The sequence below is a fragment of the Amphiprion ocellaris genome, chromosome 1 (genome assembly GCF_022539595.1).
Source record: "Amphiprion ocellaris isolate individual 3 ecotype Okinawa chromosome 1, ASM2253959v1, whole genome shotgun sequence".
Taxonomy (NCBI): domain Eukaryota; kingdom Metazoa; phylum Chordata; class Actinopteri; family Pomacentridae; genus Amphiprion; species Amphiprion ocellaris.
In genome coordinates this window covers 1,508,340-1,523,339 of record NC_072766.1, presented here as the reverse complement: position 1 = coordinate 1,523,339, position 15,000 = coordinate 1,508,340, and the positions used below count along the sequence as shown (strand labels likewise).

General features: G+C 39.0%; 1 protein-coding gene across 1 annotated transcript in view; it reads left to right on the top strand.

Moving 5' to 3' along the window:
- The window catches only part of LOC111588606 (protein TBATA-like), a 10,509-nt gene extending 2,439 nt beyond the window's left edge, over positions 1-8,070 (top strand). The window contains exons 3-9 of the mRNA XM_055018185.1: positions 1,286-1,456; positions 1,577-1,665; positions 2,016-2,165; positions 2,484-2,565; positions 4,471-4,639; positions 4,731-4,771; positions 5,455-8,070. Of these exons, the coding sequence (XP_054874160.1) occupies positions 1,286-1,456; positions 1,577-1,665; positions 2,016-2,165; positions 2,484-2,565; positions 4,471-4,639; positions 4,731-4,771; positions 5,455-5,537 (785 nt within the window). The 3' untranslated portion in view covers positions 5,538-8,070. The remainder of the gene's footprint in view (positions 1-1,285; positions 1,457-1,576; positions 1,666-2,015; positions 2,166-2,483; positions 2,566-4,470; positions 4,640-4,730; positions 4,772-5,454) is intronic.
- Positions 8,071-15,000: the final 6,930 nt, after the last annotated feature.

The window sequence follows — 15,000 nt, the reverse complement described above, 5'->3', positions numbered from 1 at the left end:
GTTGTAGGTGAGCTGCAGTGCTTGGGCTGCAGTGAGTGGCTATGGGTGGGTGGGTGAGTGGCTATGGGTGGGTGGGTGAGTGGCTATGGGTGGGTGGGTGAGTGGCTATGGGTGGGTGAGTGGCTATGGGTGGGTGAGTGGCTATGGGTGAGTGGCTATGGGTGAGTGGCTATGGGTGAGTGGCTATGGGTGGGTGGGTGGGTGGCTATGGGTGAGTGGCTATGGGTGGGTGGGTGGGTGGCTATGGGTGAGTGGCTATGGGTGAGTGGCTATGGGTGGGTGGGTAGGTGGGTGGGTGAGTGGCTATGGGTGGGTGGGTGGGTGAGTGGCTATGGGTGGGTGGGTGAGTGGCTATGGGTGGGTGAGTGGCTATGGGTGAGTGGCTATGGGTGGGTGGGTGGGTGAGTGGCTATGGGTGGGTGGGTGGGTGAGTGGCTATGGGTGGGTGGGTGGGTGAGTGGCTATGGGTGGGTGGGTGGGTGAGTGGCTATGGGTGGGTGGGTGAGTGGCTATGGGTGGGTGGGTGGGTGAGTGGCTATGGGTGGGTGGGTGAGTGGCTATGGGTGGGTGGGTGGGTGCAAAAAACGCAGGGATTTCATAGATTGGCACATTCTAGAAGAAGCAACAGGGTATACTTACTTCTGAGCCATTATATGCAGGGATTACTTTCTGGGAGAAAAATTCTAAATATGTAAAGTTGATGGACAGAGATGAGCTTTTAGACTTGTTAGCAGATGCTAAGACAATTCATGCTGCTTGAATAGCTTCCTATTACATTAAAAACTGTTCTGTTAATATGTTCATGTGATAATTTTGCATGTGCAGCTTATTCTGATTCCCCCAAGTAGGGTTTTCTCTTTGCAGCTGCCAAGCACTTTGAGGCTTTGCGTAAAATTTCTACCACTGGAAAGTCTCACACCCACATTTTCAGGTGGTGATGATTTGAAAATCCATTAAATAACAAGATAAATGAGACCATTAACCCTGACAGCATCCATGCCTGAGATTAGTAATAATTCACAAGTTACATACACTTCAAATGAAATATTTCATGGCCTGCTCTTTGGGCACCTGTATTACCAATATCTTCCATGAAAGAGACGACTGCTTTATTGGTAGAAGAGTCACTTTTCTCCTTGATGTGGCCATGAAGTTGCTGCATTTAGTCTCAGCAGGGAATCTAATGGCTGTAGTTCTTCAGGGTACAGGTTTGATTGTCCCTTACTTCTGAAGTACTTTATCTTCTGTTTGCATAGTCATTACCAAGCTGCTCTCCCATCCACAGGACTCAATGGCAGGCCAATTTGCATGGTACGAGATGACTGGTGTGTCACCTCATCATTATTTCCTCATCCACTTCTCAAGAGCCACGTCCTCAGGAAATCACCCGGGCCCGCTTTTACCTTCCCACTCACTCAAAACCTCCATGCAGTCAGCGGAAACAATAACAAATCAGGTGAGGTTTAAGTGCGTACAGGGCACCTAAATTTTCTCATTACTTTTCTGAAGCTGAGCCATGAAAGAATGCAATTTAGATTTAGAATAATGAGAGTCATTTCCCGTATTTATTTCACAGCACTGTTTTCAGAAGCCTGGAGGGATGAACTTAAAGAACTTGTTGCAAAAGTCAATCTGTCTTTTCGAGCACAATTGGGAAAAAATGAGGTATGTATATTGCTGTAATCCAGACAACAACACACTCTTTGCCTAGCTACTGTTTTTGCCTGAAGCTACAACATACCTCTTTGCACTAAAATTTCAGTATAATAGTATAATATGCCCTTTTCTAGCAGTAGAGATCACCTGAAGTGGAATTTTTAATTGTAATATGGCAAAAGAAGCTTTTGGCATGCAGAAACATTGTATACAGTTTGCCCAATTCTAGCTATAAAGTGCTTGACAAAACGAAAGAATCAAGCTGCTAGCATGGCTGTGTTCTATGTCTTATTAATTTTGTATGGCTCCTCCTAGCCCCTGTAGATATTAAACTGGATGCATGTATCGATATATTCCAGGACCAACCTGAGGATGAATTTGTGCGCCAAAAGACTCAGTATTCAGCTGATACTGGGAGAATCATCCCTCCATCCAGCAAGTCTTACCTGCGCAGATCTCATTCCCAGCACCTAAAGTATCCTCAACCCTTCCAGGATCAAGAACTCACGGTGACTCACGGCTCCACTCATCTTGAGTTCCTTTGTAATCGTCAAAAAGTGGCATTTTGGGGTAGTTTGGCGTTGAAATGAAGCACAGCTAAGTAATATTTTATCTCAGTAAAGAAGGGTTTAAAAGCAGATTTCCAAAGTCACAGAAATAATTCAGAGAGCAAAGCTTTTGGTCTAAAGTTACACTTGTTAAAAAATAGCCTTCGACACAGCTTTGTCACAGAGAACCACGGGAGATTAATGAGGCGCTTGATGTAAGTTGTGAAGTTTTTGTGGATTGTGAACTAATGCTGTGATGGTCTGCTGCTCTGGTGTCAGGTTTTGGAGCTGCTCTGTCAGATCCTGCAGACAGACTCACTGTCCACAGTGCAGCAGTGGCTTCTGCTTGCAGGCCAAAGAGGTAAAACACGTCATTCCACATGGACAGCCAAGTTATAAATACCACCAACTCTCACTTACATTTGGAGTCTCCAGACTAATGCTTTCTATTGCAGGAGCCTTTCAAAGTCTGCTTCCACCCACAAATGGTATAATATATGACACATTACAAGCCAATGGCAGTGAATTTATATCAACTAGGCATTTCTCAGATGGTTGGCAAATGGTCAGAATGAGTTTGCTGCTCAGATCTTGCCCTACTTTACATTTTAAAAAAGACATTTCTGTACACTGGCTTTGGGTTTTACATGCTAAATATTTTTCTAATATCAATTCTTTAATGAATACTGCAATTTAATTCCTTTTTAAGTTTCTATCGGCATATAGCTTACTAAAGGTTATTCATCAGATGTTTTGCAAACTGGTGTGGTTAAGGTTTTGCATTATACGGTCAAAAAAGAATCAGAATTTTTACTGTGTCACCTGCCGACTGCTGTAGAGAATCTGATGTTCACCCCAGTTATGACAGACAAGTTAATAAAACTATGGACAAATACCCATAATTACACTCTAAATGTCCTATACATATCAATTCTTAATGTTTAGTCAGTTTCATTAAATTATTTGTACATTGTATGAGTTCAAAAATATAAAAACAGCATAAATTATAAAATTAGGGTTCAAAGAAGTATCACCTGCAGCTTCGTTATAAATTTGTAGTTTCCAGACTGATTTATACAGTCTGACACTGTGCACTTTTCCCACACACTCATGATTTATCAAATGGCACATTAAACATTAGTGACAATTAATTTATATCAATAGAGGGATTTGTAGGCCCACAGCATACATATTTTTGGCAGTTATTTGGTCACGTTGAAAATGCAAAATGGATAAAAATCTGTTTTGTGGCTCAAATTTTACACTAGTGCTCATTACTGTACCCTGTTCTTCGGTCTAACATGCTTAATAGACTTCTGTTATCAATTTATTGAATAGATTTCCTATTTAATGTTTTCTCTTCTCTACTTATTATATTGCCACATACGCTTCTATATGTTATTCATGGCTCTTCATTCAGTGTCTTGCATCACTTGTGGCCATGTGCCTGAATTATACCATAAAGAAAATAATCAGACTGTTTTATTTTTTACTTTGCCTCCTGCAGACCACTGATAGTTAATAATAATAGTAAATAATAATAGATAATAGTTAATAATTTACAAAAGCATCTAGAAATACCCATAACGCCATTGTAAATGTCCTCTGCAGACAGCTGCAATCCAAACTGAAATACTCATTCTTAGATATTGTTAAAAATAGAGTCTTATCAATACATATCTCTCTCAAAGTATGAAAATTGAGTAGTTGGTAGGTCGTGTCAACCACAGCCCAGAGGCAATGCTCTTAAATCCAGCAAAAGAGGGACATCTACTTTCTGCACAGCGCTGATTATTCACTACAGGGCATTTAACATGCGACTGATTGTGTGCAATACTTTTTTAGGTAATGACTGATCTTATTGACGACAGAGATCTCAGAAACTTGTCAATCAGATGTGGTACCAGTGGCATTATAGCTCATAGTAATGGATCTCTCTTATTATAATTCTTTGGCTTTTAATTCACTTGGTGAGCCACGGCCGTATAGTATTGCCTTGAATCGATTAAAAAAAGCTGTGCACACTTTCTTCTTCTTCTTTTTGGTGCATCTTGTGAATATGAACCTCATCTGTGCTAATTATTGATACTGAAATATTTTTTTTAATGATGAATGCATTTAAGGACTCCAGTTAAAAAGGTTTTCTGTTGTGTATTTAATTACTGCAACTCATAGAGCTCTCTGAGTGAACCACTGAAAGCGTATATTTTCCTGTATTACTGTGATAACTCTTCTGCTGGTGTTATGTGATTCAACACACCCTCAGAGAAGGACCTTGTGATGGGGATGCTCAGACGAGCTCTGGACGGCGTCGACCTCTCAGGCCGTCGTAACCAGCGAACCTTCCAGCAGCTCCAGGCTTTTCATCCAGGTGCATCTCCACCAGCGTACAGTCCATCATTTGACCAGCCGTGGAGAAAACCCTGGAGAACGAGGTCAGAGCGATGACTCACATTTTCATCAGTTTTCTCTGCTGGCAAATATTTCAAGTTTGACATCTTTAATCTTGTTTATTTTCCTCCACAGCTCATACAAAGCGAATCCGATTTCCGGCGATGACAAACCAGGTAACTCAACACTTCCTCTGTTCCTTGTGTGTCTCAGTTTGCTGTTTATTATGAACACAACATTTTTTGCTCCTTCTTTTATTGCCATGATTGAGTATTTTTTTATGCAGTTGCCTTTTATGTGCATCCTTGGATTAAGTAACATCGCTCTGTCTTATACAATACAATCAATTTTAAGTGACATTTTTTAGCATCAATCTTTTTGATGAAACCAGAGGAGACCCTGAGAATCAATAAAATCCTTCAGCCAGCTCCTCTTTTGAAATGTTCATTGTCTTCCTGTCAAATTTTCTTGATTGATTTGTCCATTGTATTTTTTTTCTTAAAGGGTGTAGACTATGCAGTTTCACAATAATCACAAAACAGTCAGAGCAGTGGTCCTGCAGTCTTTCTCACTGCGCAATATCTGTCTGTATCGTATCTGCATGGATAATAATGTACAATGTAGACAAAATGCTGCCTCTTTTGCATTATACAGTATGTCATTGATTCAATGATCTGTATCTATGATAATATGTAGCTGCAGAAAAAGAGCACTTTTCTGATCTAGTGCAAGTAAGAACTAAACATTCACAAAACAACTGCTGATTGCATAATGAGTTTCCATTCTTTTCAGAGTAGAGCAGGTGGCAAATGTAAAAGTGCTGTCCCTATAGGAATCTGACTGGAGTGTCTCTTTGCAGAGAGGATTGGAGATGCAGAGGTCCTTGAAATCCATGCAGGACCTCAGGATCATCCTCAGGATCCTGCACTTCAGAGTGCATAAAGTCGTTTTGACTGTGCTGATAACTGCAGTATGATAATTTTGTTTATTGCTCCCATGATCACAGGTTATTCTTAGCATGTTTGCTTTATACCTTGATATTTCTGTGTGCACATTCTGCTTTCATCAGAGGACTTCACCAGATTGCTTTTCATTTGCACTTCACTAACACCATATATTGTAGCTGTAATAGTGTTGCCCCATGCTGTGGATGATGTCATATTATCTATCAGCTGTCTGACGTAGTCTGGCACCATATTAGGCAACGTTGTATGAACTGTTGCTTGATGTGAATTAAAATTTCAAATTGGATTTTTAAAAATGATTTTGTGCACCTAAACATAATCTAATCGAACTAAAAATGCCAAAATCAAAGTAGAAATGCATATTGCATTATAACATTGTTGACTTTGTTTCCAGACAGAAGGTTATAAGTTACAATACATTTAGCAACACAGTGTCACTTAGGATGCTAAATGATGCACCTGGAATAGCAAACCTACCTTGCTAAATGCACATAAATCTGCAGCAGGACAGATGATCTTATTTCCTTTGAAAAATATGAAGTCCAAAAGTATAATTAACATGATTTTAAGTAGAGACTTCTCTTGAGAAATGTGAACTTGAATTCATGCATAAAGCATGGCACACATTAGCATAATTGTGTATGATGGAGGAACCTTTTTCCTTTCCTTACTCTGTGTCCCTTCTGTTGTGGATAAAATGCTGAATGTCTTCAGTAATGCCTGTACAGTACAGGAGCACAGCTGTGAACAGAAGTTTACATACACTCTGAAAGACAATGTAGATCATGACAGCCTTGAGTTTCCCATGACTCCTACAACTCTTAATTTTCTAGAATGGAATGACTGAAACACATGCATCACAAAAAGCAATCGGGCATTTTGGGGTTTTCACTGATATGGCTAAGTCTGCTGAGTCAAAAATATACATACAGCAATTCTAATTTTGGATTCAGTGTTCCTTTGGCCATTTTGTTTTTACCTCAGTTTGTTATACTTGCAAACAACTGATTGCACAGTTGATTTTGTAATCTGAAACATCTTTGAAATGGCTCCAAGTGACTTTCCTCACTTGTTGAAGTCAAGATTTGTTGTTTCATATCTGTACTCTGCTCCTTCGACTTTGAGTCTATCAAATGGGTTGTAATTAAGTTGACTCGGGGAAGCAGCTGTAGTCAGTCATAATCACTCATGAAAATTTAAGAGGCCATGGCACTTTCAATTGATTCCCACAGCTTTCTACATCACTAGAACTGATAATTCAAGTAGCTGTATGTATATTTTTGACACAGCAGATTTTGTCATCGTTCCAGAAGACCTATAATATATCTTTGAATGAACCAAAATGTATGATTGTTATTTGTGACAAAGATGCATGTGTTTCAAGGTCTTTACAAGTGTATGTAAACTTTTGTTCACAATTATTTATGACATTGCAGATCAGGTTACATTCCATACCTCTTCATGTAGCTGACTCAGATTTCCCAGTCAGCACATGAATGGTCTAATTACACAATTCTACAGAACTGTACCATCACCCCAAACTGTCAAAATATAAAACACACTGACAGAAGTAAAAATAGTAAATAATTACCTTGTGATGGCATGGAAAATCAGGTTTAAGATGATGACAGTCAGTTGCATATGAGAGCAAATAAGTGGAGAGACATGTAACAGCAACAAAGGATGTAAAGTAAACCTAAGAGTCAGTTTCTTCTTCATATACACAGATTATGATGAGTACTGTAGTTTCTACAGTGGGAGATCAGGTAGTCAGATACTTGAGTAAATGCAGCAATACTGCAATGAAAAAAAACATCATTACAAGTGAAGGTCTTGCATTCAGCATTCATCAATATCAACAAAATGTGCTTGAAGTATCAAAAGTAAAGGCATCTATTAGGTGGATATCCAGTTTATTTAAGTGGACTATTTGCTGACACGTTAAGGTTAAAGCATATTTTTACTTTTGCAGACCTGTTATGCCACCAGCGGCTATGCAGTTAACCCTACTGTGGTCATCTTGTACCACCACTTGAAGCTTGCTGCTTTCAGCTGCTAATGGAAAGTTAAACACAGCAAGGCTGCGCTTGGTAACTGGCTTGTTGAATATAGTCTTTTTTGTATTATGTTGGGTTCACTGCAGAAAACATCTCAGCAACAGAAAGATTAAATAGACAAAGAATGTCAAAGTAACCAGCTTCAGTGTCACACAGCTGCTTTGTGATGCAACTGGGCTCCACCTGAGAAGGACAATGAAATCAGGTCAAAAGGCTGATAATATTTTAACTCAACTGGGAGGCATGCTTGGAATATGAATTAGTCACCCTCTTTGTGATCTGTGTGTGCTGTTAAGGGCTAATCAGGTTGAAATAATTCCATTTATGTTAATTCATTCACTTTGCAAAATATATTTTAATGTAAATTGGCCAGATACAGATCCACTTTTCTCACCATACTGGTATCTCTGTATTCACTGTGCTGAACTTTGATAATACAGAAATTGAAGGACAGATGTCATGTCTGTTTCTTTAATCTGAAAATCAAGCATCGAGTATGCCTGCATGTGATGATCTTGATAGTCATTTGGGGGGAAAAACTATTTTGCTGTCTTGATGGATCTGTACGTTTTTGAATTAACTCCAAAATCTTTGCTGAGTCTCAAACATCCTTTTTGATTTGCATGGTTTATATATGCATTTGAAGTCAGAATGTGGAAGCCTCAAGTCTCACCTGAAAAAATATACCCTGGTATAACTGGACAGCTGCAGCAGTATGATTAAATCCACACAAAGCCCACATAAACTACATTACCGAACAGGTAAAACCTCTATCCCTCTAAGAAATGCACTGCTGCAGAGTGCAACGTTTAACTTATGTAGTCTGAAGAAAATTCTCATCTCAGCTGACTATGGACCATTGTTGCTGTCCTCTGTCAGGCTGATTAAATACCACTCAGAAATGGTCATGATTTCCTTATGGCACTAAAGTTTCGAACGCAACGACGAATTCTATCACTAGCTTATAGAAAAGGGCTGTTTTTTCCCCCATAAATCCTAGAAAAATTTTCTGACTTCCAGACAGACGAGGGGTGACAATGTGCAAGACAAGTGATTGCTAAAGTATTGCAAAACATCCTCAGGCAGACATAAATACCTGCACATAATTTCATGGCAGTCCAATAGTGGTTGAGATATTTCACCGAAAGCAAGTCAGAGGTAAAGCAAAACCTTCCGGAAAAAAAGTCTGGACTTTAGAGCGTCTGTGCAAGATATTTTTCTGATCAATGTTGTATGCAGGGGCACTTTTCAGTCTATCTGAGAGTGGTTGCTACTAGCATGGTTAAAAACTCATTCACATGTTGCACAATACCACTTACTTCCTTATAAGCGCAGCATGCACCTGAAGGCCGAGAAAATGGCAAGCATGAAAAGAGAAGTGCAACCAAAATAAAATAGTCTTAAGAATCTTTTCACTTTGATAGACAATCGCATGCTCATATATGAGTCCATTTCTATTGGCGAGAAGATGATTGAAAACACAGGCTTTCATTGCCTTTCAATTGTATTGCTTATTGTAGTTATAGTTACATAACTACGTGACAGACTTTTCTCTGCAAACGTAACAATGAAGTAAATGGTGCCTTTATTAGGAGCTATTTCCAGCCACAGAAGCATTTGGAGTGCTAACAAGTTTTTACCACATGGCCACCTTTTCATTACTTTTTCATTACAAAACCGATGATAATTATGCACAAACATTTATTAACTAATACTCCGAACAACAATAAACAACAGACAGTGAATAAATGCAGATAAACTAGTGAACTGTGATTGTCACTGGAAGCAGTTGGCAGAGAGGTGTTGAATTTAGAATTACTTTGAAATTGGAAAGCCAAATTGGAGAACATTACTCCTTTGTGTTATGGGAACATCCTCGTATGTGGACATTAAAATATTCTTAAAACACTCTTTGAGCATTTGATCAAAACATTTTCTTTAAAAAGTAATTATTGTAAGGTGCAAGTTTATTATCCAGTATTGTGGGAACATTTCCTGCCAGCTGGGTTCTTACCAACAACTCTGTTAATGTAAAAGTGACAGTTTAGAAAGAGGTTGTGCCATTACAGATCTGTCGAATAGGAAAGTTAACATTGGTTCTGACCACTGCTCCATAACAAGTTCTTTAAAAAGACAAAACACCAACAGAATACAAGCCAATGTGGCTCACAGCTTCCTGCATTTCAAATTTAAGAATAGCTGACAGCAAACAAATTACATATTGCCAGCTGGAGTCGCACCATTAGTTGTCAGAATGAAAATATATATTTAAGAAAACAAAGCACGGAAATGTGATTTTTTTTTACAAAGACTGCTTAAACGAAAGATAACAACAGTGATGACAAAAGTGCAGTAACCCAATGAATGGGAGCGCTTCACATGGGGAAACAGTTTAATTAACTTTAGATAACTGCAAGTCTTTGACTATATATATATATATATATATATATATATATATATATATATATATATATATATATATATATATATATATATATATATATATATATATATATATATATATATATACATACATACATACATACATACATACAGTAAATACATCTTTAATGAGAGAAGGGCTCAGTGCATCCAGAGAGATCCCCCAGCAGCCCAGGCCTATAGCAGCATAACTAGGAGCATAACTAAGGGACGTCAGAGAAGAAGTCAGTTGTGCCTCGTACATGCGGACTCCAGCTGACCCCCTCACGATCACCCAAGTCAGCTCTAACTATAACATTTGTCAGAAAGGAAGGTTTTAAGCCTGGGCTTAAAAATAGAGAGGGTGTCCACCTCCTGAAACCAAACTGGGGTCTGGTTCCACAGGAAAGGAGCTGATAACTGAAGGCTCTGTCTCCCAGTTATCGGGTGCCTCTCCTGTACAGTTTAGCTGCTGTAAATTATTGTTGTTTAAAAATTCACAGCACTGCCAATGTAAGTGCTTCCTTATTAACATTAGGAGTTTAAAACAAACGTTTTTCCTGTGACAAAATACATCCCTGATCCATTGCTGCTGTACCCACCCACTTTACCTACCTTGAATTGACGTCTTCACTTACTATGCTACCTACACACATCTTTAAGAACATATAGAATTTGTCTTGGCTCTTAATATTTTTTTTCATTTGTTATGTCATTTTGTCATCATGAGTTTTCTTTTGCTCTTCTTCACTCTATTAATTTTCTGTCATTTACTCTGTTGTTTTATTCTCTGTGTTGAGTACATTATAAAAACATAGCTGGCATACAATGGGTTTGTGTGACAGGTAATATGTGTCTTGTGTACAAACAAGAAGGTGTTTTTCATGTTCCAGAAAACATGTTGGGTTGAACAAGGAAAAAAACTGAATCTGCAGAATTGAGATAGAAAATGCATTTTTGTGACCCCTGACCAGCACTTCACAGACTTAATGAGACACATTTGTTGTCCTGACACAGGGGAAACAAAGTGCAGTGACAGCCTTTTGTAATATCATGTTTACGCTTGAGCATTCTCGGGGCTTCAGAGGTCACAATTGCTATTCACAAACATGTTCTAAGGCCATTCCCTACATGGTGTGACTGCAGTTTGAGGTTAGCTGATCTGGTCAGCAGGTGAAGTTCAGACTTTTACGTCATGAAGCCCTCCTCACAAGGACACCTGTTTGGCTCCTGGGTGATAAGAGGCAGCTGCATGCTGGTGCTCTATCAGCAACACTGCTACAAGGCAGCATTGAAAACTGAGGGCGGCGCCTGGCCCTCTACCAAATACTTCACAGATATGACAGTAACGCATCTCACATGCACACACACACACACATACACATGCCACAAAGACCTCACCAGTGTAACTCATATCACACACAAATGAGACGATGGATTGGAAATTAGTTCATCTTTTCCCCCAATTCCAACACTGCACAAGTCCAGACAGAGGAGATAAACAAAATGCGTGAAAAAGGAGGTTAGGTGTGCAGCCGGGTGAGCAAATCAATGTATAAATTAAATAATAGAAACAAACAGCACAATCATAAGCTATGGAAAAAATGGTAACTCACACCACCGAAAAAGGAGTTGAATGACTGAATGATAAAGATGAATACGAGAATGATTCAATAAAGTCAAGCCATCATTGATGAACCTACTCATAACCGGAGCAGAATGCATAACCTGCGAACCCCAAACTGGAGCCGGGTATCCATCCAACTAGCACTGCATGGGTTCATGGATGGCAGTACAATAACAACAGCAAACACCTGTCCAGGCAAGATGTGTGCGATTGGTCATCAAAAGAGGCAAAGTTACCTCAGCAAGTTCAGCCTCCATGTCCAGGGAGAAATCATTCCAACTATTTGCCGACAACTCAGTCAAATGCTTAAGGGAAAGCGGTTATGATGCAGCCTTGGCTGATAGCACCAATGTCTTGGATGTGGTGAAGCAGGACTGAAGAAGGGCTAAGGAAGACTGACAAGTCCTGAACTTCTGGACAAATTCAAGACCTGGCTGCACCAACACAGCCTCCTCCCGAGGTTGCTGTGGCTGTTTGTTTAGTGAAGTGAAACTGATGCCAAAAATATCTGGTATTTTTGTTCACAGGCACATTAAAAAAGTGGCCTATAAAAAGTTGTTCAGTCCCTTGGAGGTCTTCAGCTTTAAATGCTTTTTTACCTTTGAATCGTGGTCAGTATAACTTGTTTGTTTGGACACAGTTTTCCTATCTCAAAGTGAAAACAGATTTCTACAAAGTAATGTATACCATCAAAACATTTCATAAGAATTTACCCCCTTCAGGCATTGGGTAGGATGCACGTTTGGCTGCAATTACAGCATTGAGTCTGTGTAACATAGGTTCTCAATAAGCCCCTGCACATCTGGACACTGCAGGTTTTACCCTATTCCTTCTTAGCTGTTCAAGGTAAGAGAGCCCTTTTCCAAGTTCAGACATAAATACTCCACTGGATGGAGGTCTGTGCTCCGACTCAAGCCACTCCAGATATATTCATCTTGCTGTCTTTGAACAACTCTTGTGTAGCTTTGGTTGTCATGCTTTCAGGTCATTGTCTTGCTGGAAAAAGAAAGTTATAGGATATAGGCCAAGAGTACTGATACATTCAGTGACTGGACCTTTGAGATTCAAGTGTCTTTATATTAGCAGTCATTAGAGACACAATTCACTACGCTCAGATGATCCATTTCATTAATTGTGTCACTTCTTTCTAGCACAAACTGGCCGCAGATGAATTTGGTTAGTTACTTTAAAGGCAGTGGATTCTTATGCAATAACTTATTTTACTTTTTAAATTTTTACTCTGCCAAGGAAGGGTTGTGACGATTGGCGTACATTTGTCTGTGAATCTGTCTGACTGTCCGTCTGTCTGTCTGTCAGTGTGAAACATTCAAAAACACACGAACAGATTTGGTTGAAATTTTCGGGGGAAGTCAGAAATGACACAAGGACCACCTCATTAAATTTCCACAGTGATGCGGCTTATAGTCTGGATCCACGGCTTTGTTAAAGATTTCCCATTGCCAGATATAGCTGCCGGCTGTAACCATGACAACAAGTGAACACTGTGTCAGTTACCTGCTGACAATCACATGATTGCGATCCTACTACAAAATGACTGATTTATCAGTTGGAAATCATCCAAGGAACAAATGATTAAACTGTGGAGTGTTTCTGAGTCCCGCTACATATTTAGGTCATGTATGTCGCAAACCCCAGCCAGACAATGGTGAAGCTCCTGATGTTTCACAAAGCCTTTATTTACGTTTAGCCGTCAGCCTTATTTTGAACACAAATTCACCTTTCTGTCCTTCACTCCTTTCTTCAGGAAACACTGTCAGAGCTTGTCTCCATTCCAGCTGCTTCTAAGTTTAGACACATCCTTTGCTAGACAGCAACAGCTGGAACCATTTTCTTTCATCTTCATGTGAATTTTTGGACTTTTCAGCAGCGTCTTCAACATGTCATGAAACTGCTTCTTAGATAAACATTTCCTGTGCCACTGGAATGGTGACAAAATAGAAGCCCATAACATTAAAAATACGCCTTCAAAATAAAAGCATGGAGGGAACAGATATTTTAACACTAGTAAAACAAAGGCTTGCCAAAAGTGATGAACTGATCAACAGACCTTTATATGAGTAATTTACACGTGATTCGGTATCCATATATAATGTGCAAATGCATAAGATGTGCCTGTGCTCAGCACAAGGTCATTTTTTATTAAGTCCTTCAGCCGTTGGAAATTATATGTCAACTGAGCAGCCTTGGTGGAGTACTGCGCTCTCTGAGTGCTTTTCTAGTAGTTTAGTATGTCGTCCAAAATATGACCAAAACGTCACAGTTTAGTATGTCATCCAAAATGTCACTAAAACATCATAGCTTAGTATGTCGTCTGAAATGTCACAAAAAAGACATAGTTTAGTATGTTGTCCAACAAATAGAAATCAAGTACCCATGTAGCTTAAGTGGTTGAGATGGCGGGACTGTATCAGAGACGATGGTTTGATTCCAGCTCATAGCCCTTTACTGCAAGTCCTTAGTGTTTTCTTGTCTCCTTACCTATTGAATAAAATCAACAAAAGGGCCCAAAAAAATCAACTTAAAAAAATGTCATAGCTTAGTATGTTGTCCAAAACGTCAAAAAACGCCGTAGTTTAGTATGTCGTCCAAAATGTGGAAAAACGTCACAGTTTAGTATGTCGTCCAAAATGTGGAAAAAAAACGCCCTAGTTTAGTATGTCGTCCAAAATATCACTAAAACGTCATAGTCTAGTATGTCGTCCAAATTGTTTAAAAAAGTCATAATTTAGTATGTCGTCCAAAATATGAAAAAAACGTCATAGTTTAGTATGTTGTCCAAAATATGACAAAAATGTCATAGTTTAAGTATGTCGTCCAAAATGGGGGAAAAACGTCAATTTAGTATGTGTTACCTGTTATTTCAGATGCAAATGAATGAATTAATTAATTAATTAACCAACGAATGAATGAATTAACTACTGCCAAACTATTGCTAGCTACTGCCCAGACAAAGATGAATGAAATAAATCATAAACCAATATTGTGTCTATAGGGACCATGAGAAAAGTCAGCTCAGAGAGGAAGAAGTGAATTAATTAATTACGTACTTTATTAATTCATTAACAACATTTATTAATACACATTATTTAGTCCCAGTGGGGTATTTGGGTCATAACTGGCATGCTATGGTATGGCAATGACCCGCTACCATCAAATGGAGAAAGGGCAGAAAAATAGATGAATAGATCAACAAATGAACAATTATTTAGCAAAAAGAGTCATTTATATTGAGTCAGCAAACATCGGACAATACAAGTCCTGGCAATGACCCCTTACTATGAAAAGGAGTCAGCACAGATCAATACATAAATGGA